A 25,020-nucleotide genomic window follows, 5' to 3' on the forward strand; every position below is an offset into this window, starting at 1 on the left:
AGCAGATTCCAGAGTGAACTAAACCTGTGCCTTTCTTCTCTGCAGTTTGACACGTCCAGAGCTTCAGCCGAGTGGCTCTGGGCATCAGGAACATGAGCGTTCTGTTTTCATGGTGAGTGTTTCTAAATCTGTAATAAATGCGTCTCATTCAGACAGAAACCTGGAGACTAAGAACAGTGAGTCTCAAACGGATCAGAGAAGAAAGAAACAGACAAGTCCAGAACTAATGAATCATTCCATTTTTACAGGACAAATTAACAAACAGATTTGTTCACGTAAACTCCTCATGCTTATGTTTATACTTGCTGAAGGAGATGTGGCTGTGGACTGTGCATTGTATTATTTATTCCTGTCAATCAGGGACTGCAGATGGACATTAGTTACTTAGCAACAATCTGGTTTTACAAGTTTAATGTCTCTGTATTGTCCCTTCAAATAAAGATTAAACTAAACTAAGAACTATGAAAGCAACGAAAAAGACTTATGATGCGTACACAACGAGCCGAGCATCACGAGACTAAGACAAAAGGCTGACCTGAGTCTGATTCGTCAACTTATGTTACAGGAATTAGAGGAGAGCATTGTACGTTTTGTACAAAACGAGCTGAGGAGACTCCAGAAGGTTCTAACGGAAGAGGAAACAGAATCCTCTGCACTTAAAGAAGACGACGAGGCGGGAATTAAAGAGGCTTTTCTAAAAATCACCTTGAGCTTCTTGAAGAGTATGAAGCAGGACAAAATGGCTGAGCGTCTGCACAACAGTGAGAAGCTTCAACATGAGGTCTGTTCATGTTTCTTAATGCTAAAGTTTGACTGATTCTTTTCACTTCTGCTCCAGGACAATGTGCTTCCAAAGCTCACTGTGAACTGAAGTCTCATCTGCAGAAGAGGTTCAGCCGTGTATCTGAAGGCGTGGCTAAAGCAGCAAGCCCCGCCCTCCTGACCCAGATCTTCACAGAGCTCTACTTGACAGAGGGCGGGGCCTCAGAGGTCAACCAGGAACATGAGGTCAGACATATGGAGAGAGCGTCCAGGAGCGCGGCCGCTCCAGAGACCACCATCACATGTGAAGACATCTTTAAAGCCCGCCCACATTCACCTGAGCCTATCAGAATGGTGCTGACAAAGGGCGTGGCGGGCGTGGGGAAAACAGTGCTGACTCAGAAGTTCAGTCTGGACTGGGCTGAAGGCAGGGCCCACCAGGAGCTCCAGCTGCTGTTCCCGTTCACTTTCAGAGAGCTCAATGTGCTCAGAGACACACAGTTCAGCCTGGTGGAGCTGCTGCACCACTTCTTCAGTCCATCCAAAGATCTCTGCAGCTTCCAACAGCTCCAGGTGCTCTTCATCTTTGACGGTCTGGACGAGTGCAGACTTCCTCTGGACTTCAGCCGAACCCGGGTCCTGAGCGACCCCACAGAGTCCGTCTCACTGGACGTGCTGTTGGTAAACCTCATCAGGGGGAGCCTGCTTCCCTCTGCTCGCCTCTGGATAACCACGCGCCCCGCGGCGGCCAATCAAATCCCTGCTGAGTGCGTCTCCATGGTGACAGAGGTGCGAGGGTTCACCGACCCGCAGAAGGAAGAGTACTTCAGGAAGAGGTTCAAAGATGAGGCCGATACAATCATCTCCCACATCAAGAGCATCCGCAGCCTCCACATCATGTGCCACATCCCGGTCTTCTGCTGGATCCTCTCCACAGTTATACAGAAGCTTCTGGAACAAACAGAGAGACCAGAGCTGCCCCAGACTCTCACACAGATGTACGTCCACTTCCTGGTGGTGCAGGCCAAAGTCCAGAACATCAAGTATCAGCAGGGATCAGGGGCAGACCTTCACTGGACTCCAGAGACCAGGGAGATGGTGCAGTCTCTGGGAAAAATGGCCTTTGAGCAGCTGCAGAAAGGAAACCTGATCTTCTACGAGTGTGACCTGAGCGAGTGTGGGCTGGACGCTGCAGCGGCCTCAGTGTACTCTGGAGTGTTCACACAGGTCTTTAGAGAGGAGCCAGGCCTGTACCAGGACAAGGTCTACTGCTTCATCCATCTGAGTGTGCAGGAGTTTCTGGCTGCTCTTCACGTCCATCAGACCTTCTTAAGCTCTGGACAAAACCTGCTGCTGGAGAAACAGCTTGCTTTGAACAGGGACAGAGTCTTCAGTATGAGAAAAAGATCTGATATTCTGCACTGCTCTGCTGTGGACCAGGCCTTACAGAGTCCAAGCGGACACCTGGACATGTTCCTCCGCTTCCTCCTTGGGCTGTCGCTGGAGGAGAACCAGAGGCTCCTGCGAGGTCTGATAACTCAAACGGGAAGTAACCCAACTAACAATCAAAAGACCATTAACTACATCAAGAAGAAGCTGGATGAAGGTTTTTCTGCAGACAGGAGCCTGAATCTGCTCCACTGTCTGAACGAGCTGAACGACCGCAGTCTGGTGCAGCAGATACAGGAGATGATGAGGGCAGGACATCTCTGTGAAAGAAGCATGTCTCCAGCTCATTGGTCAGCCCTGTCCTTCATCTTATTATCCTCAGACTCAGACCTGGATGAGTTTGATCTGAGGAAATACTGTGTCTCACACACATCTCTCCTGGGTCTGCTGCCGGTGGTCAAAGCCTCCACCAAAGTCCTGTGAGTCCAGACTGTATTTAAACTCTTGTGTCATGGTTCTAGTCTCTAATGTCCCTCTCTGTCCTCAGACTGATTGGCTGTGGCCTGTCCCCTCACAGCTGTGGTCCTCTGGCCTCAGTTCTCAGCTCCTCCAGTCTCACACATCTAGATCTGAGTAACAACGACCTTCAGGACTCAGGAGTGAAGCTGCTGTGTTCTGGACTGAAGAGCGCCCCCTACAGACTGGAGACACTCAGGTGATAATAACCCTCCCTTTGAGTGTGTCTGGTGTTGTACAACTCTGGATTCATCCTCTGGTTTCCTGTGTCCCCAGTCTGTCTGGATGCCTGGTCTCAGAGGACGGCTGTGCACATCTGGCCTCGGCGCTGAACTCAAACCTTTCTCTTCTGAGAGAACTTGATTTGAGCTACAACTGTCCAGGGGAGACAGGGGCCCGGCTCCTGCAGGTGCTGACCCGCTGCAGGCTGAGCACACTCAGGTACAAACTAAAGCTGGGGTTTGCCGGTGACAACCCTTGTTTAGAGGAAGAAAAGCAATTGATGAGAACAATTCTGAGTGATTACCTTTCTTTCTTTAGACTGGACCCTCGTGGACAGCGGTGGTTAAAACCAGGCATTAGGAAGTGTAAGTACCAAAGTATACTGAAGTATATTCCTGCCTAATATAACAATGTACTACAAATATGTGTATGTTCTTTACTCATGTGCACCAGACTCTTCTGCTCTCTCGTGGGACCTGAACTCTGTCCACCCCACACTGAGATTCTCTGACAGAAAGACAGCCGTGATGTGTGTGAACGATGATCAGCCGTACCCTGAGCACCCGGACAGATTCGACTGGTTCTATCAGCTGCTGTGTGCAGAGGAGCTGTGCGGACGCTGCTACTTCCAGGTGCAGTGGAGCGGACTCGTCCATGTGGCTGTGACTTACAGAGGTCTGCAGAGGAAAGGGAGTAGCAATGAGGCTGTCTTAGGAGGAAACGACCAGTCCTGGTGCCTCCTCTGCTCGGACAAAGGCTTCTCCGTTTGGCACAACAATCAGGAGACAGTCCTATTGCAGAAACCCGACTCTCGGACAGTGGGGGTGTATGTGGACACAAAGGCCGGGGTCCTGTCCTTCTACTCAGTGTCTGACAGACTGACCCTGCTCCACAGCTTTAGCACAGCCTTCACTCAGCCTCTGGTCGCTGCAGTTGGCTTCAGGTTCAACTCTATTGGCTCATCAGTGGCTCTGTGTCCTGCTGAAGACCACAAGCTTACATGGACCTGATGAAGAACTAAAGGGCAGTTTCATAATGTAGCGATTTTACTTGTACAAGTACTGTAGTGTAGTATTTGTACTAGTACTAGTACTGTAGTGTTATTCATGTCCTCTCACTTATGAAAGAGGGCGACATTCAAAGAATTGGATCAAGATTTCAAACATGACACACTGCATGATTGTGGGTATGTTTATTAGACTTATGTGGGGCACCAGCCTTTATTAGGTATTTAACAATTCCACAATCAAACATCTAAATTAATACATTTATTAAAAATGTGCTTGTTAATCTGAAGGTTTGTGAGAACATAACGTGACATTGAACCATTTTCTGGAAATGATTTAGGGTCAGACCCTTTACCATTTGTGGTTCAAGAAGAATTATTGACCAAATAAGTAATCAGATACATATCAATATGGAATATGCAAATAAGTTGATAACAGATGGAGACACTAGACATGATTGTTCTAGATCTATCCAGTTGTTTTAGAGTTAATGTTGGTTCTAAAATGATCTTGAAGATGACCCATCTGTGGGTTAAGGTTAGAAGCAGAAGTTGTGTGATCCAGTAGAAGGTGGTCCTTTGGTCTCCGTGTTGATGGAGCTTGGAATATCTCCAATGCAGTCATTGTTAGACATTGGGCCACATAGTTACACAGGTAAAAATGTTCACAGGATGAGTCATAAAACAGTTAAATAAAGGACATATTAACATGATGTAAAGTAAATTCATCTTGTGGACAAAGTCTGCAGTCAGATGATTGTTTACTGAAATAACATAGACTTTTAAGCGTTTTAGCTTTTGTTTGGGAGGAAAAATGGCCCTGAGAGTTTGAATTCATTCCATTTGAATTCAAAGCACTCATTTGATGGAAATGTTTATACTAACTTTAAAAGAGTTAAGCTTCCGCTCTGAATGCGGGAAGGTCATAAAACTCTCTCTCTGTTGTGGACACACGGCCAGGCCGCTGAGAGCTGGAGGACCAAGGACTAGCGCGGACACCAGGCCAAACGATTGTGGAATATTTCCTGGATTTTGGAGCGGTGATCAAGCCGCAGACCGGTGAGAGCGTTCTTTTTTGTTTGTTTGCTTGGCACAGCATTCATATTTTTTTACCTGGTTGCGGGATTTATTTTTTGGGACTTTGTGAGCTTTGGGATAGTTCTAGACGCTGGGAGCACCTGCGACTTAAAGGAGCCCTATACACACTTTTTTTGGGATATATTTTGTTATTGTTTAAGGAGTTAAAATATAATTTGTTGTTGTTAAAAGCTGTGTCTATCTTTAATTTCATGTTTTAAATGCACATTACATCTGCAAGGGTATTTATATTATCATAACCCAATATATTTATTTTGATTGGTAATTTCCCTTTGGGAGTGTTACAGTATTTTGTTCTTAATCCTTCTCTTTTTAATTATTACGTGAAACGACTACAGTAAAAAGAGAAACTGACCTGTGCATCTGAAAAGTATAGCAGCTCCAATAAAGTGCTTTTCTGTGTAAAATATGATGATAGGCAGTCGCTGTTCCAAATTATTATGCAGATTATTTACTTATCTGATTTTGTCAAATAGTCAACATAAATGACATCATAATTTTCAAGTCAAAAACCTTTAGAGTACAATTCAAATGTTACTGAACAAACCTCACAATGATAACTATTCATTTCTAAAATAAAAATTGTCAAATGATTATGCATAACAGAGTTTCAAACCACGTAATTGTTGTAAGGAACTGGAAATAGTCATTTGTTAAATTAGAAGCATTAGCAGGTAAAATTTACTGAAAGAAAGCACTATTTCATGATGACATCACAGCCTTGTTGGGACATGTGGCCGTCCACCAACCATCTGGACCGTCCATCTGGACCGTCCATCTGGACCGTCCATCTGGACCATCCATCTGGACCGTCCATCTGGACCATCCATCTGGACCATCCATCTGGACCGTCCATCTGGACCATCCATCTGGACCGTCCATCTGGACCATCCATCTGGACCATCCATCTGGACCGTCCATCTGGACCGTCCATCTGGACCGTCCATCTGGACCTTCCATCTGGACCGTCCATCTGGACCATCCATCTGGACCGTCCATCTGGACCATCCATCTGGACCGTCCATCTGGACCATTCATCTGGACCGTCCATCTGGACCGTCCATCTGGACCGTCCATCTGGACCGTCCATCTGGACCATCCATCTGGACCGTCCATCTGGACCGTCCATCTGGACCTTCCATCTGGACGGTCCAGGGTTGCACAGCACTCATCAGTGAACAAGACTGTTTTAAAATGAGTCTTCATGTGTTTCTGGGCCACTGGAGCCGTTTCTGCTCGTGAGCATTTGCTAAGGGCCAAGTTTATGTATCTGTTGTCGAATTTCTTTAAACAATTACCAAAAAATAATTAAATTGAACAGAGTTTGTCTTCTTCATTGTTACTGTAATGTCCTGTATCGGGGAAAAAATCTAAATCATCCTCTGAACTGTCTCCCTTAAACAGCAACTGTCTAATTTCTTCAGGTTTTCTTTCAATGGCTGTTACCACTAAACGATTACACAAGGACCTCATGCATGGATTGCAGGTTTCTATCAACCTGGCAGTGAAAATAGCCAAGGAAGTGAGAAAAGATATCACAAGCGCTTTATATCCCCCGAACATGTCTGCCCAGCCATCCCACAAGCTTATCTCCACTCCAGATTGTTCCTTCATTCGCTCCGCCAAAGTTAGTAGACGATGCATCGTTTTGGTCAGGTTCCCGTCAGGGGCTTATTGGAGATTAACATTTAACATTCAATACTCCCCTGCGTTCAACTAACAGCATGTCCACTGTCACACGCGTCTGGTGGGCCATCATGGATGTGGCCAACTGCTGTACTGCTGCAAACCCGTCATGAGTCTCGTTTGCCAATAACTGTAAGTTATCAATGAATATAGTTTATTCTGTCAAATTTTATTTGATCTAATTGTAAACTATGCAGAGATAATATGGAGGTTCTCAAATCCAGCAGCAATCTGATCAACTAAAAAAGGTTATTAGTGTGCATCTTCCCTGCCAGGTACAAGGGCAGAACAGTCGTCTCCACCAGTAGAGGTCACTACGAAACCTTGGTTAGTTTTCCTGTGTCTCCTGTCAGTTTTTGAGTACAGAGACACAAATGTTTACCTTTAACTTCTGCATCAAAATAGGGTACAGATCTGTTATATTAAGACTGATTCGTAACATATTTAATACAATAACTTGTTGGCCCTTTTCCTTCAATCATCATGAGTAACACACAAATATTCACATCCCCCTGGAGAGCGGCAAACACTTTGTAGCTGGGTCTTTTCCATCAGACACACCACACAATCTCGATTATTAAACAGTTTCTGATGTTTAAATCTACTGTAGCAAGTTTTATTTGTTTTCCCACCGCCTTTGACCAGGTCGTTTCTCATCTGGCTGTTCAGTCAGTACCGCTCTATTCCACCACAGATGCCCACGATGTTTCAGTGTAGTAAGTTATGTAGAACGACTGGTCACTTGATTCTGGAAACATAGTTTTAATTGGCAGCATGAATGTTCTTATCTCACCATTTACCAGGCACATATTGAGACTGTATTGATAGCCCTTTGCTTTCTTTTACCTTTGGAGTCCGTTATTGTGTCACAAAAGCCTTGGTTATTCTGTCGCCCCAATTGTGAACTTTGATTTCTTTTCTGGTCGTCATCATTGGTCCCTGGAGGCATCCGCCAGAGACGGGTCACCAGCAGGAGAAGAACCACCGCACTCAACACCAGTCGTCCTTAAATTCCCGTAGTGACTGTTATAAGGTCAAACATGACAAACGGACATACACAGGCCGTCGGAGTATATTTGTACTTATATTACAGATCACTCAGGAGGCTTTGGTGAATCCAGGTTACTCTCTCCGCTGTCAGTAGAGCTTGGAAAGTTCCAGGATCAGCTCTTTTCTTTATCACTCGGATGAATATTCAGACACCCGGTTTGACATCTTGTCTGTCCTGCACAGAAAAATCGCTCAGTACAAAATTAGTTCATTATTTTCTTCAAATAACTTCCTCATATGTGTGGCTAAATCAGTTTCTCCAGCTGTTTTACAAATACTGATGTGCAGTTGCACCAACTCTAAACACTGCACCCACTTTCATCCTGTTTCATCCATTGCTTTTCTGAGCCTACTTTACTGTTCCATTTATTCTCTCTACAAACTTAAGCTTCATTTGGAAGTTTTCACCTATTCTTTAAATGATAGTGTTTACAAAAATGTGAACCATTGTTACTATAAATTATTTCTGTAATGCCAAATCTTGGTTTCATTTCTTTACATCGGGCCTTTGTTACTGTCAGGGCATAGGCTGTTTTAGAGGGTAACATCTATTACTAAAAGACCTCCCTCATTCAGTTCTATAAAATCCTACTTTTTTTTTTTTTTTAATAAGAATTCAATCCATACATTTCTATGAGTCATACCATCCCTCCTGTTGAGACATGAAATGACCATAGCTCAATATTACTGCTCATTTAAATAATGATTTAGGTAAGATTCATTTTCCTTGCTGTCATTTTTTTTTTTCTCCGTCTCGGATGCATTTCCCTGCATGTCTAGCATTATTGTGTAATCTGTTCATTTTCTTCTTTGCTGCTGATTTAGCTTGTTGGTCTGCAAAGGTGTTCCCTTTTCAAACTGAATCTATGTCATTTATATGGGCTGCGCATTTACAGACTGCTAGTTCCATTGGCAATATTATCGCTTGTAGTAATGTTCGCAGCAATTCTTGATGTGTCACAGGTTTTCCTGTTGATATTATCATACCTCTTTTTACCTAATAACTTACAAACGTGTGACATGTAGCATATGCATATTGTCTGTGTATAAATTGTTACTCTTTTACTTTCAGCTAATTTACACGCCTCTGTTAAAGCCACTAATTCAGCTGCTTGTGCAGAGTAACTCGATTGTAGTCTTATCTTCTTCTATTGCATAGCCAACCTCATTTTGCCCTAAGTTGTTTTCACTCGATGGATAAACAAGTCCTCTTATCAAGGGTGAGTCCTGTAAGTCTTTTGCAGTGCTGAAACGCATGAGAAACTTTAAGGTCAAAGGGCACATGTCACAAAGGCACAAGTAGAACTTGTATGTGTGTAAACGTATCCTATTGGTTACTGTGTCTTTTTCCTATTAAAACCATCATAAATCCATTTTTTAATCCATCATTAGCTCAAAATTCTTTTTATAATCCAGTAAAGCCAAAATAGTACTAGATATTAGCATTGGTTTTAGATCTGTGACAGCTTGCTCTGCTTCTTCTGTCCAAGTGATGTTATCAGTTATCTTCAGTTCTTTACCATATGATGTCACTTAGAGGCTGCACTATTTCTGGATTGCCTGGTACCCAGCTCCTGCAGCAATTTGCAAGTCCTAAAAAGGACCTGATAATTCTTTTTGGCTATGGCATCGGTGCTTGCAAAAAATATTGTTTGCTGTCTTCAATTATTGTTTGGCCGTTTCCTAAATATTTTAACTCTATTCTAAAAAAAGAATCTAATTTCGCTTGCTTTGTACCATTTTCTGCTGAATGTTGCAACAATTTTATCCTGTCTCTCTCACATGCCTTTGTTTTAGATGCTATTAACACGTCATCCACATAAAGTCAAATTTGGCTCTCTTTTGAAGGGATACCTTTCGCTATATTATTAACATTGCTTATTTAAATATAGTTGGACTTTCTGTGCAACTTTGCTTTTAGCAATTCTGCTATTATTGGCCTAATTCCTTCTCTCACATCTGATTTTAGTGGATATTATCATTGACACGGTCTCCAATTAGTTTAAAGCCTTATTTCTCCTTCATTCACTTTCTTCAGTCTTTCTCTTCTCACAATTTGTTCTCTTCCTCCTTTGTGAGATAAATCTGTCTTTCTGTACTGTCCACCTCAAAGACAACACATTCCTAAAGAAAGGGTTTTAGGAGCGGCACCGGTCTGGACCATTTGTTATTTGTTAATTTTCTTTAATTTATTTTCTTTTTCTTATTTCTTTTCCACTGATACCCAATTATCCCATAGCAGATTTAAACATTTCTCTTTTTCATTTATATAGGTTATAGGCCCATTGAAGTTCTTTACTTGTTTTCCCATTAACTTTTTTAGCTGACCCATTTCTTGAACAACAGGTCCCCATTTTCAATAAGAGCATTCTTGTCCAGATTATCTTTCTTAGTTTTACTTCTTATGAAGTAATATTACATATCTTCTATTAACTTCTCATTCAACTTAATTTACTACATTTTATATCAGTTCTTAGTAACAGAGTGTGGTTGGAATTCAAGGAGAATGACTCATGAACCGTAGTGTGTTTCCTACGTGGCAAGCTTCAAGGTCATGAACCGTAGTGTGTTTCCTACGTGGCAAGCTTCAAGGTCATGAACCGTAGTGTGTTTCCTACGTGGCAAGCTTCAAGGTCATGAACCGTAGTGTGTTTCCTACGTGGCAAGCTTCAAGGTCATGAACCGTAGTGTGTTTCCTACGTGGCAAGCTTCAAGGTCATGAACCGTAGTGTGTTTCCTACGTGGCAAGCTTCAAGGTCATGAACCGTAGTGTGTTTCCTACGTGGCAAGCTTCAAGGTCATGAACCGTAGTGTGTTTCCTACGTGGCAAGCTTCAAGGTCATGAACCGTAGTGTGTTTCCTACGTGGCAAGCTTCAAGGTCATGAACCGTAGTGTGTTTCCTACGTGGCAAGCTTCAAGGTCATGAACCGTAGTGTGTTTCCTACGTGGCAAGCTTCAAGGTCATGAACCGTAGTGTGTTTCCTACGTGGCAAGCTTCAAGGTCATGAACCGTAGTGTGTTTCCTACGTGGCAAGCTTCAAGGTCATGAACCGTAGTGTGTTTCCTACGTGGCAAGCTTCAAGGTCATGAACCGTAGTGTGTTTCCTACGTGGCAAGCTTCAAGGTCATGAACCGTAGTGTGTTTCCTACGTGGCAAGCTTCAAGGTCATGAACCGTAGTGTGTTTCCTACGTGGCAAGCTTCAAGGTCATGAACCGTAGTGTGTTTCCTACGTGGCAAGCTTCAAGGTCATGAACCGTAGTGTGTTTCCTACGTGGCAAGCTTCAAGGTCATGAACCGTAGTGTGTTTCCTACGTGGCAAGCTTCTAGGTCATGAACCGTAGTGTGTTTCCTACGTGGCAAGCTTCAAGGTCATGAACCGTAGTGTTTTCGTGGTCAAAACCTATTGTCTGATCCGGCCACGTACTGGGGGCTCTATCCCAGAAATACAGAACGTTTTAGACTCCTAATTCCTTCCACCTAAAGCCTTAATGAGATGGTTTCTCGATCTACTTCAACAAACCACCAGTTTGTGTTAACACCGGTTGTTTTCCATTCTTCCTGCTGCTTCAAAAGGCTTCACTCCATCACACTTAAATTCACACATACACAACTGGCACTGTTTCAATATGTTGTATCTCAGGTCTTCAAGAACCTGTCCCTCATTTATCTCAGCTCTCCTCCCTCTTTCTTGGTGGTGCTGTGGGGTCTGGCGACACCTCTGCTGCTGCTGCAACCGGGGGGTTCAGGATCTGGATGCTGTCTCCTGAGGGGAGTGGTTTCATTGTCCTTTTCTTTTTTTGTTACAGAAAATTCTGTATTTTCTTTAATTTTTGCCTTCTTAATTTCTTACTTACATTTTGTAGCCCCGGCTCAACATAATGCTGTCATTTTTAATTCTTCATCTTTTTTCTTTACTTTTTTTGTTTTTTCTTGAACCATTATTTTCAATTCAAGTAATTAATTGCTGTTTTTCCATGTTTAGCATAAATATATTTTGAATCTCCTGCCAATCCTTCACCTAATTTTGAACAGCAACCACTATTACAATTACAATTATTATTTCGATGTTCTACATTTATTTATTTTCTCTTCCGTCCTATTTCTGTTCCTATCTGGTGACAAGGCAACACGGTTCGGGATTTTACCAGAAATGTTAGAGTTTGCTGACTCAAAATTTACATTCAAGCTTTACAGTGCACTTTTCTCTTCTACTACATAACAAATTTACCACCGATTTTCTTACTCACATTCCTGTGTCGGATCCCGTCACCCCCAGGAGAGACGGGCCGTGAAGCCGAACTCCTTTCCCTGAACGTGTGCTGAGAGAAGATCTACAGAATGAAGTAATTATGAAAAGGACAATTTCAGAAAAATCTCAAATCTCAAAGTTCAAGGAAATAATAGAGCCATTATTCAGTGACATGTCATGTGCTCATGTCATGTGCTCATGTCATGTGATCATGTCATGTGATCATGTCATGTGATCGTGCTGAGAACAGCTTTAGTCCAAGGGAAGTGACCAATCTGTCCACTTGACCATGAAGTCTCTGAAGTCTGCTCTTGATGTTACAGCTCCGTTAAAAGCCTGTACGTCATTAGGCCAACGTGCGCCTCCCCATGGTACAACGAAGAACTGCGCTCACATAACTCCCACACAGAAAAACCCCTAAAAGCGTGGAAAAGCTGCTCCTGTCCAATCAGCAGGCTCTGTGTAAGGCCCAAACCAGATACTATTCACATCTAATAGAAATCAACTAAAGTAACGCTGTAACCATGGTAACACACTGTCACAGCAGTAGAGCCCTCTCAGCTCTGATGATTTCCTCCTATTTTTTAATAATAAAATAAAAACAATCAGAGATAAATGAGATGAAATGACTCCCACTATTCGCCCTGAACAAGCCCAAGCTGTAAAACTAGTGCCACATATAAATCCATCAGTAACTCTAGAAAGTTAGTGGAACTCTGTCAGGGTTTGTGGTTCATGTCTCTGTGATCACTCGACCGATCCACATGAACTATGTAATAATCATTTTCACAATTTGAACATATATGAAAATATGTTGGTGCTGATTCCTAACAAAGAACAAAGATGGTTCTTACCTTGTAAAGTGTAAAAGTCAGTAACATCTCATGACCAGCCAAAGATGACAGAACTAAGATGCAACTGCTTTCTTTTTAAACTTTATGTAGCAGATTTACGCAGATGAAAGATCTTTTATTTTTGTCTGAAAAAGTTACTAGGGCTGTAATTATAATCTAATTACTCAATTATTAATGTGTTACTAGGAAAGTAATCTGATTAGGGTGTTACACAGTTTCCTTTGAACAACTGATGGATGCTCCACTTTTTTTTGTTACCTCTGTTTTCGGAGCCTCTGATTGGTCGGAGGAATCCAGAGGACAAATGCCTGAGAGTAAATTTGGGGGAAACCCTTCTTCCCGGGGCCTCTACTTCTCTGGCAGCTACTACTCGGTGTGGCCCGACTCTCGACAGCTGGTGCTGCTTCTGGACTCTAGAACCCTGGGGGTCTGCGAGGGGGTCTACTGTGTTTGAACCTGGTGCTCTCAGACCTGCTGGTCCTCCTCCACAGCCTCAGCGACGCCTTCACTGAGCCGCTCTGCTCTCCGGACTCTAATCCAGCTCTTATAATAAACAGTGCCTTAAGTACAATGTGGAAGAACTATCTTGAGCTCTTCCTGTTTGTAGAACACACCACGTTAGAGCGTTTGTGATTGTGGCTGAATACAATAAATCATTCCTATTAAAAGTTTACCAAAGAAGTCAATCGGGAGAAATTCTCTCTCTTGTAATGTTACATTTGACCACCAGGGGGCACCGAGGCCCTGGTTTTGTTCATTTTATTCCAGGATTATAAAGAGTTCAAATGAACATTACAGGTGAAACCACATGTTTCACTTAAACATAGTCAACATCATTCTTTAAAAGATTTCACCAAAACATTTTCTCTCGTTTGAGCATTTTGTTGTTTATATCATTTATAATGTTACTTCATAATGTTACTTCATAATGTTACTTCATAATGTTACTTCATAATGTTACTTTATAATGTTACTTCATAATGTTACTTCATAATGTTACTTCATAATGTTACTTCATAATGTTACTTCATAATGTTACTACATAATGTTACTTCATAATGTTACTTTATAATGTTACTTCATAATGTTACTTCATAATGTTACTTCATAATGTTACTTCATTATGTTACTTCATAATGTTACTTCATAATGTTACTTCATAATGTTACTTCATAATGTTACTTCATAATGTTACTTCATAATGTTACTACATAATGTTACTTCATAATGTTACTTCATAATGTTACTTCATAATGTTACTACATAATGTTACTTCATAATGTTACTTCATAATGTTACTACATAATGTTACTTCATAATGTTACTTCATAATGTTACTTTATAATGTTACTTCATAATGTTACTTCATAATGTTACTTCATAATGTTACTACATAATGTTACTTCATAATGTTACTTCATAATGTTACTTTATAATGTTACTTCATAATGTTACTTCATAATGTTACTTCATAATGTTACTTTATAATGTTACTTCATAATGTTACTTCATAATGTTACTTCATAATGTTACTACATAATGTTACTTCATAATGTTACTTCATAATGTTACTTTATAATGTTACTTCATAATGTTACTTCATAATGTTACTACATAATGTTACTTCATAATGTTACTTCATAATGTTACTTCATAATGTTACTTTATAATGTTACATTATAATGTTACTTCATAATGTTACTTTATAATGTTACTTCATAATGTTACTTCATAATGTTACTTCATAATGTTACTTTATAATGTTACATTATAATGTTACTTCCTGGTTGGACATGAGCAGATGCTTCACCCGTTCACCAGGAGTTTCCTCCACTGTGGCTCCCATTCAAGTCCTGACCTGCCCAGCCCTGCTTAGCTTCAGAGATCTGACCGGCTCTGACCGGCTCTGACCGGCTCTGACCGGCTCTGACCGGCTCTGACCGGCTCTGACCGGCTCTGACCGGCTCTGACCGGCTCTGACCGGCTCTGACCGGCTCAGATCAGGCTTTGATAAGAAACTTTTTGTTGTTGTTAGAATTGTGTTCTCAGACACATGATTATTTATGTGTAGTTTAACTATTGCTAATGTTCTGTAAATGCACTTTATTGTATATTATGTAAATGTTTTATTTTGGAGGTTATATGTGACCACTTCCTGTTCCATTCCCCATGATTGATCCGCACATAGAGTAAAATAAAGTGGCACAAAGAAACTAACAAGTGTCTTTTCTTATGAGCAGCTTATTAGCTGTTTAATTATGACACAGATTATTTCCTCGACACTATTTCTGTCATTTTTAACTTTTTAATTGAACTTAAACGTAAAAGGATGATCCCTATTTACCGCAGCTTCTTTTATGTTCTGCTCATTACAGGAGACAATGACATAGAAGTTTAACCCTGAAGTATGTAATCTCATGTGAACTTCATGACTCAGAGGACAAAGTGACTCAACCAGTTTGAGAGACGCTTTAGAAAACACTTCTGTCACGTCAAGAACATTCATTACTCCAATACTATAATCCAACACCACTTTGCTGCTTCCTTTTATTCAAAAGATACAAATAAAACTACAAATTGTGTGATATTCATGTGAGATAATAAGAGGGTTTTGTTTTGAGTTTATTTGAGATGATGAACAGTGTGACTTTAAATAAGTTATCATTGTTTCCTGGAAGAGAAATGTGGTCGGACAAGATTCCAGCAGCAACTTCACACGACACTAAAACAGGTCTAAAGCAGGACTAAAGCAGGTCTAAAGCAGGACTAAAGCAGGACTAAAGCAGGACTAAAGCAGGACTAAAGCAGGACTAAAGCAGGACTAAAGCAGGTCTAAAGCAGGACTAAAGCAGGACTAAACCAGGACTAAAGCAGGACTAAAACAGGACTAAAGCAGGTCTAAAGCAGGACTAAAGCAGGACTAAAGCAGGACTAAAGCAGGTCTAAAGCAGGACTAAAGCAGGTCTAAAGCAGGACTAAAGCAGGACTAAAGCAGGACTAAACCTGGACTAAAGCAGGACTAAAACAGGACTAAAGCAGGTCTAAAGCAGGACTAAAGCAGGACTAAAGCAGGACTAAAGCAGGTCTAAAGCAGGACTAAAGCAGGTCTAAAGCAGGACTAAAGCAGGTCTAAAGCAGGACTAAAGCAGGACTAAAGCAGGTCTAAAGCAGGTCTAAAGCAGGACTAAAGCAGGACTAAAGCAGGACTAAAGCAGGTCTAAAGCAGGACTAAAGCAGGTCTAAAGCAGGTCTAAAGCAGGACTAAAGCAGGACTAAAGCAGGACTAAAGCAGGACTAAACCTGGACTAAAGCAGGTCTGAGCAGAGATCTGGGGGAGGATGGCAAAGCCCATGTTTCTCCAGATGTTGGAGCGACAGGAGAACTTGATAAAAAGGTAAGAATGGGACACATTGCTGTTCTTATATTGAGTGGTTTGTGCCTCGGCTGCAGCAGGAGCCAGGCGTCTGTGTCCGAGAGGGAAATGTCAGCTTTATATCAATATTGTGAAGTGGCACTGGGAATAATGAAAAGGGATTTGACTTCCAGACCTGCCAAAAGAACCTGTGCCGTTTGGAGACAGTTCTTGTTTTAGTCTTAAAGGTCCCATAACATGCAAAATCGACTTTCCAGAGCTTTTAACCTTCTTGCATTGCTATTTGTGCTTCATAAATGTCCAGAGTGTTTTTTTGATTGATTCCCGCAGTGTTTAGCTTTATTACAGACTATCTCCTTTCCTCCAATCTCCAAACTGACGGGGGGTGTTCACAGGACCACGTCATAATCACAGGCACGCGTCATCATCCCCCCCTCACCCTGAGACTACGTCACGGGTTGGGCGGGGGAGCCAGATCGCTCTTCACAAGGGTGGGGGCGAATATCAAACCAAGCCGTCTGCATTTCTGGGTTGGTGAGGGGGTCCAAGGTCTGGGTGATATTTACTTAACTATTATGTTAAGGGTGTTGCACAACCCTTATTATTATCAATGATACACTTAGGATAGACTACGAAACGTGAACAAAAGCATGTTATGGCACCTTTAATGAAGTCCTGATTTAAACCTGTTTTTTCTTCTTTCCGTCCCTAAAGTCGCCCACAGAGACTGTCTCACTTCAGGTCCTTGAATGAAGACCAAAGGGCCGAGGACCAGAGCTCTTCACACAGATCCAGGTCAGATTCAGAGTAAAAACAAAGATCCTGACCTTTATAACAGTTCAGTGTCATAAACGGTTTGAACCTCTGACCACGAGGACCTGTTCTTCCCAAACGTTCAAACTAAAACGAGCTTCAATTCAAACTTTCTCTGTTTCTGAAGCTTTAAAGACAAAAGTGTTTGTGTTTGTTTGTCTGAGACTCTGCAGAGGAACAGCACCGTTTGGAGTCTAAACCTGAGACTTTCACAGGAGGAGGAGGAAAAGCTCTGACTGACATGAGTTTGGACTTTTGTCGGCGAATAAGAAGTTCTGTATCTTGTTAAAGACTAGATCAGACAGGATTTATGACTGAACGACAAACACAAGACGACATAAGACCATCCTTACACAGAATGAGACAAATACAAGCACAACTGAACAAAGATGGAAGAATAAGTCTGGATGCTGAGAAGGATTTGATTCTGTAGCTGGACTTATTTATTTAAAGTGATAAACACATTTAAAATAAAGGATTTAAATCTAAAATAATATTGGGGCTCTTTACGATGGTCCAACATCAAGAATTAAAATCAATGGTCATGTGACAGATCCACTGACTCTGGACAGAGGGGTCACACAGGGCTGTGCCTGGTCTCTCCTCCTGTTTGCTTTGTATTTGGAAACATAGGCCCAATTTACTAGACAATCAAAAATAATTCCCAGTGTTAATGGGACGGAACATAAAATTGCTGCAGATGATGTTCAATTGTGTTTGATCAAACCAGAACTTTCCAAACCTAATGTGATCCATTTTCTTCATGATATTGGTCCAGTATCTTATTTGCGCCCCCCTCTGACCTTTAGAAAAACTTACCCATTTAAATTGAAAACTGTTCTGGCAAATTATACTCCTCTTTTTAGTACTATGATGGAACCTTATGCCCTACTAAAGTGTAAGTCAAAGAATTGACTTACTTGCTCAGATTTCTCTCTCTGTTCCAGACTCTGTTTGATGATGGAATAAAACTATCTCTAGATTTATATGGAAAGAAACTTTGAATCTGATCTAAAACTCTACAATTATCAAAAATAAAAGGGGGCGGGGTTTACCTTGTGTGAAAAATTACTTTATTTCAGGTAAATTCAGAGCGTTGCTGGTGTTATCCAGAATGTTGTGCTCAATGGTCTTATACTGAGAGTCATGTGGTGCCGGGGGTTCCTGTACAGGTCTTATACTGAGAGTCATGTGGTGCCGGGGGTTCCTGTACAGGTCTTATACTGAGAGTCATGTGGTGCCGGGGGTTCCTGTACAGGTCTTATACTGAGAGTCATGTGGTGCCTGAGGTTCCTGTATAGGTCTCATACTGAGAGTCATGTGGTGCCTGAGGTTCCTGTACAGGTCTTATACTGAGAGTCATGTGGTGCCGGGGGTTCCTGTACAGGTCTTATACTGAGAGTCATGTGGTGCCGGAGGTTCCTGTACAGGTCTTATACTGAGAGTCATGTGGTGCCTGAGGTTCCTGTACAGGTCTTATACTGAGAGTCATGTGGTGCCTGAGGTTCCTGTACAGGTCTTATACTGAGAGTCATGTGGTGCCGGGGGTTCCTGTACAGGTCTTATACTGAGAGTCATGTGGTGCCAGGGGTTCCTGTACAGGTCTTATACTGAGAGTCATGTGGTGCCGGGGGTTCCTGTACAGGTCTTATACTGAGAGTCATGTGGTGCCTGAGGTTCCTGTACAGGTCTTATACTGAGAGTCATGTGGTGCCGGGGGTTCCTGTACAGGTCTTATACTGAGAGTCATGTGGTGCCGGGGGTTCCTGTACAGGTCTTATACTGAGAGTCATGTGGTGCCGGGGGTTCCTGTACAGGTCTTATACTGAGAGTCATGTGGCGCCGGGGGTTCCTGTACAGGTCTTATACTGAGAGTCATGTGGTGCCGGGGGTTCCTGTACAGGTCTTATACTGAGAGTAATGTGGTGCCGGGGGTTCCTGTACAGGTCTTATACTGAGAGTCATGTGGTGCCGGGGGTTCCTGTACAGTTCTTATACTGAGAGTCATGTGGTGCCGGGGGTTCCTCTACAGGTCTTATACTGAGAGTCATGTGGTGCCGGGGGTTCCTGTACAGGTCTTATACTGAGAGTCATGTGGTGCCGGGGGTTCCTGTACAGTTCTTATACTGAGAGTCATGTGGTGCCGGGGGGTCCTGTACAGGTCTTATACTGAGAGTCATGTGGTGCCGGGGGTTCCTGTACAGTTTTTATACTGAGAGTCATGTGGTGCCGGGGGTTCCTGTACAGTTCTTATGCTGAGAGTCATGTGGTGCCGGGGGTTCCTGTACAGGTCTTATACTGAGAGTCATGTGGTGCCGGGGGTTCCTGTACAGGTCTTATACTGAGAGTCATGTGGTGCCTGAGGTTCCTGTACAGGTCTTATACTGAGAGTCATGTGGTGCCGGGGGTTCCTGTACAGTTCTTATACTGAGAGTCATGTGGTGCCGGGGGTTCCTGTACAGGTCTTATACTGAGAGTCATGTGGTGCCGGGGGTTCCTGTACAGTTCTTATACTGAGAGTCATGTGGTGCCGGGGGTTCCTGTACAGGTCTTATACTGAGAGTCATGTGGTGCCGGGGGTTCCTGTACAGGTCTTATACTGAGAGTCATGTGGTGCCGGGGGTTCCTGTACAGGTCTTATACTGAGAGTCATGTGGTGCCGGAGGTTCCTGTACAGTTCTTACTGCAGATGACAGACGCTTGAGTCTGACGGAGGAAGTGAAGAATCCCTGGGTCAAATCTGTTCTTACAACATGGAAGGAGCTGATCAGAACATACAAACTAAACACAGATGTTACAATCTTAAACTAGTAAAACTTTATGTCTAAAGGTTTTTCACCAGTTGTAAAAGAGAATCACACGAAAAGCTTTGATGTGTTGAATGAGAAACAGGACTTTTATAGGTTTTTACAAATAAAGAGTTATTAAAACCAAGACATGAAACAAAGTCATGACCTTTATAATCTCTGACTGAGATGTTTATCAAGGCTTATGAAGCAGAACTTTCAAGAGGAATAATATTTATATCAGGACGGTGCTCCGCACATCAGATACTGCAGCAGGTGCGTGTGAAAAAGGCGTACATGGCGCTAAAAGTACTAGGAAAGAAAATATTTGAGCACAGGTGGAGGAGGTAGGGGGATCGGGTACAGTGTTCACAGTGCAGGGTTCAGAATAAGCTTTATCCAAAATGCGACGCAATTACTCCCAAATGCGATGCGTTCATTAGAAAAAAGTGTTTTTGTTTCGCAGCTTTTGCGACACAAAAATGTGTTTAATTGTTTAACCAAAACGCCTAAAAAGTACTGATCACTGTCAATCCATCGCCAACAACGACATGACACATGTAGGACACTGTGTGGACGTGACACATGTAGGACGCCGTGTGGACGTGACACATGTAGGACGCCGTGTGGACGTGACCCACTGTAGGACACTGTGAGGACATGACACATGTAGGACACTGTGTGGACGTGACACATGTAGGACGCTGTGTGGACATGACAGATGTAGGACGCTGTGTGGACATGACACATGTAGGACGCTGTGTGGACATGACACATGTAGGACGTTGTGAGGACATGACACATGTAAGATAAGATAAGATAAGATATTCCTTTATTGTCCCACATGGGGAAATTTCATTGGTGCAACGCAGGAAGATACAGAGGTAGATACAGAAGAACAGATCACTTATAGGAAGTCTGAAAAACACTTTCAGTAGAAGATCTCCTATAAATAAATAATATAATATAATTGTTATAAAGTCTGACAGCAGCAGGAAGGAAAGACCTGTGAAACCTTTCCTTCACACAGCGAGGGTGGATCAGTCTCTCACTGAAGCTGCTCTCCAGAGTGGACAGAGTGTCCTGCAGGGGACAGAGTGTCCTGCAGGGGACAGAGTGTCCTGCATGGGGCGACACTCATGGTCCTGCATAGATGTGAATCTAGCCAGGACCCTTCTGTCCCCCACCTCCTGCCCCGAGTCCAAAGCGCAGCCCAGAACGGAGCTGGACTTCTGGATGACTCTGTCCAGCCTCTTCCTCTCCCTCTCTGTGATGCTGCTGCTCCAGCAGGCCACACCGTACAGGAGGGCTGATGCCACCACAGAGTCATAGAAGGTCTTCAGGAGTGGCCCTGTCACTCCAAAAGACCTGAGTCTCCTCAGGAGGTAGAGCCGACTCTGGCTCTTCCTGTACAGTGCGTCTGTGTTATGAGTCCAGTCCAGTTTGTGGTTCAGATGAACACCCAGGTACTTGTATGAGTCCACTCTCTCAATGTCCCGTCCCTGGATGTTCACTGGTGAGGGGGCAGTGGGGTGGCGTCTGCGGAAATCCACCACCATCTCCTTGGTCTTCCCCGCGTTGATGAGGAGGTGGTTCCGCTGACACCAGTCCACAAAGTCCTGCGCCAGTCCTCTGTACTCCGCGTCATCGTCGTCCGTGATGAGTCCGATGATGGCAGAGTCATCAGAGAACTTCTGCAGGACACAGCTGTCCGTGTCATGTCTGAAGTCTGCAGTGTAAAGGGTGAAGAGAAAGGGCGCGAGGACAGTGCCCTGGGGCGCCCCCACACTGCAGGTCCGAGTGTCAGACACACAGTCCCGTGCTCTCACAAACTGGGGTCGGTCTGTGAGGTAGTCCAGGATCCACTCTGCCAGGTCATACTCCACACCAGCCGTCTCCAGCTTGTCCCTCAGGAGCAGCGGCTGGATGGTGTTGAAGGCGCTGGAAAGATCGAAGAAGAGAATCCTCACAGAGCTGCCAGGCTTTTCCAGGTGAGAGAGAGAGCGGTGCAGCAGGGAGATGACGGCGTCCTCCACTCCGATGCCAGGCCGATATGCAAACTGCAGCGGGTCCATGGCTGAGCTCACGGTGGAGCGGAGGTGGTCCAGGACCAGCCGCTCCAGTGTCTTCATCAGGTGGGACGTGAGAGCCACTGGCCTGAAGCTGTTGAGGTCTTTGGGGCGCGGTGTCTTAGGCACAGGTACCAGACAGGAGGTCTTCCAGACCTGTGGTACCACCCTCAGCTTCAGGCTCATGTTGAAGACATGCTCCATAACTCCACACAGTTCATCTGCGCAGGACTTAAGGAGGCCGGGGGAAGAGGAATAAGCCTCCTTGGTGTTGGAAAAAAACAAGTCCAATGTTCCATTTTCTCTGGTGGGGCAGGTAACATACTGGGTGTATGTTGGTAGAACAGAAGAGGGAGAAGCGTGGTTAAAGTCACCAGAGACGAGGAAGAGACCCTATGGGTGCTGTGTTTGCAGCCTACAAGTGCAGGAGAGCAGTGCTTCACAAGCATTTTCAGCATTGGCAGACGGGGCACATGTGAGAATTCCCGGGGCAGATAATATGGCCTCATGCCAATAGCCAATAGTTCAATATCCTTGTTACATAGCTGCTCCCTCACTGTGCAGTGTTCGGGTTTGGACCAGCTCGTGTTCACATACACCGCCAGACCTCCACCTCTTTTCTTCCCGGATTCTCTCGTTCTGTCCGCCCACAGCAGATGAAAATTGTCCAAACCTACAATAGAGTCTGGCATTTCTGCTGTTAACCAGGTCTCTGTGAAAATCAAGACGCTGCTGTCCCTATAAATCCTCTGGGACCGCATGAGGCTCGCTATTTCCGTCATTTTATTTTGAAGGGACCTCACGTTACCCATGACTACGGCGGGAACCGACTTCCTGTTTGTCCCTCTCTTCTCTCGGAGTTTACGTCCAGCCCGTCTGCCTCGTTGCGTTTTCCTTAGGATGTCCGCCGGGATAACGTGACGATCTCCGGGTAAGACGACAGTTCTCCGCAGTTTCATGAGTTCCTCCTTTGTGTGGGTTAGGGTTAGGGTTAGGTTAACCCTAACCCTAAACGCGGTACGGCGCCGGCCGGGGAGCGGGGCCGGAGCCGGGGGACTCAGAGCCAAGACACATCGCAACGACACGACGAAAACACTCAATCCAGCCGAATAAAGTCGAAACAAGTTAATTTAAAGCGATTCCAGTGCGTGTCCCGATCTTTCATGAAGTTCCTCTTTCATATAAACGTGTATATAAACGTGTACCGACGACACGCCGTACTTTAGCGGCGGCCGGAGGGCGCGGGGGAGCTGGTGGGCTAGCTCGTAGCTAGCTCACATCACAACAACACGACGAAAAACGCTCAAATCCAGCCGAAAAAAGTCAAAAACAGTTGAATTAAAAATGATTCCAGCGCGTGTCCCTATCGTACAGTAAAATAGAAAAAATATACTAACTATATTTACAAAATATAGGAGATAAAGCACAATAAGTGTAAGAAAAAAGAGAGCGTTTACACCGGGCTGCTAGCTGTACCAGCGCCTTATGACGCCTGTAGGACGCTGTGTGGACATGAAACAATGTAGGACGCTGTGTGGACATGACACATGTAGGACGCTGTGTGGACATGACACATGTAGGACGCTGTGTGGACATGACACATGTAGGACGCTGTGTGGTCATGACACATGTAGGACGCTGTGTGGACATGACACAATGTAGGACGCTGTGTGGACATGACACATGTAGGACGCTGTGTGGACATGACACATGTAGGACGCTGTGTGGACATGTCACATGTAGGACGCTGTGTGGACATGACACATGTAGGACGCTGTGTGGACATGTCACATGTAGGACACTGTGTGGACATGAAACAATGTAGGACGCTGTGTGGACATGACACATGTAGGACGCTGTGTGGACATGACACATGTAGGACGCTGTGTGGACATGACACATGTAGGACGCTGTGTGGTCATGACACATGTAGGACACTGTGTGGACATGACACATGTAGGACGCTGTGTGGACATGACACATGTAGGACACTGTGTGGACATGACACATGTAGGACGCTGTGTGGACATGACACATGTAGGATGCTGTGTGGACATGACACATGTAGGACGCTGTGTGGACATGACACATGTAGGACGCTGTGTGGACATGACACATGTAGGACGCTGCTGTCTCAGATCGAGAGTCTGAAAGTGGGAGGAGCCACACGTAAAGTTTGCGTCAGATTCAGACTCTGAGGTCAGAGGTCAATAACTCCTAAACACTAAAGTCTTTGCAGATTATTCACATAAAATATTCATATTTACACTGCAGTGACACAACCTGTTTTTAATAATCAGATGAGTATTTTGGGCTCAGCCAATCACACGCTCCGAATGTGCAGCCGGAGCCGAGACGAGACGAGTACTTAGGGAGCGTCATCAAATAACAAAACGAAAAATGGAATGGAACGTCAAATCGAGCGGTACAATTTAAATAACACATAAATACATCATGATGGTCGCCACAGCAACACTTATTTTTCCATCAGAAGCTTAAGACATATTTTTTGTGATTATAATGACAATTAATATGTAAATGAGACTCCTGCAAATAGTCGTCTGATGATGATGATATGAAAGAAAGTTGTAAATGAGGCCATCTGACTTTGTGCAAATTAATTTGTTCAACCACTAATTTTATTTGCAAGTTTTCTGTTTTATTTTTTTAAAAAAAAGTCTTTCAAAGTTCATTTGTTAAGTGTTTTTTTTAAATAATTTTTTTTACAAATAGATTTTAAATAAATAATCTTGTTACATCGATGGAAAATATTGATTGTTAGTCACTTTCGTGTTTTGCTATGCAATTATCAAATTGCTGTACAAATTTGAAAAAATTAACGGATTGTTTAGCAGCTTCTGCAGTAAAAGTGAAACTCCTTCATCTGAGCCCTGCAGTGCTGTGCTCTAGCTCTCGACACCTCCCTTATAAGAGCTTCTAAACAGGAGACATCTCTGTACGTTCTGTTCAAATGGACTCTTCTTCTGATTCCAGCTCCTACATCATGGACCCACCTGGACCTGGCCCCGGGTCTAAACCCAGACCTGGACCTGGCCCCGGGTCTAAACCCAGACCTGGACCTGGCCCCGGGTCTAAACCCAGACCTGGACCTGCTCCCAGCTCTCCGTCTCTGAAAAGTGACCG

The 25,020-nt window shown here is 43.7% G+C and overlaps 1 protein-coding gene across 1 annotated transcript in view; it reads left to right on the plus strand.

The window, feature by feature from the left end:
* LOC140363133 (uncharacterized) overlaps positions 1-25,020 on the plus strand; it is an 81,637-nt gene that overhangs the window by 50,904 nt on the left and 5,713 nt on the right. The window contains 5 exon segments of the mRNA XM_072449488.1: positions 566-761; positions 839-2,668; positions 2,671-2,866; positions 2,944-3,108; positions 3,404-3,832. Of these exon segments, the coding sequence (XP_072305589.1) occupies positions 566-761; positions 839-2,668; positions 2,671-2,866; positions 2,944-3,108; positions 3,404-3,832 (2,816 nt within the window).

The sequence above is a fragment of the Eucyclogobius newberryi genome, unplaced genomic scaffold (assembly GCF_026437365.1).
Source record: "Eucyclogobius newberryi isolate DKJ021-1_F unplaced genomic scaffold, fEucNew1.0.hap1 SCAF_1, whole genome shotgun sequence".
NCBI lineage: Eukaryota > Metazoa > Chordata > Actinopteri > Gobiiformes > Gobiidae > Eucyclogobius > Eucyclogobius newberryi.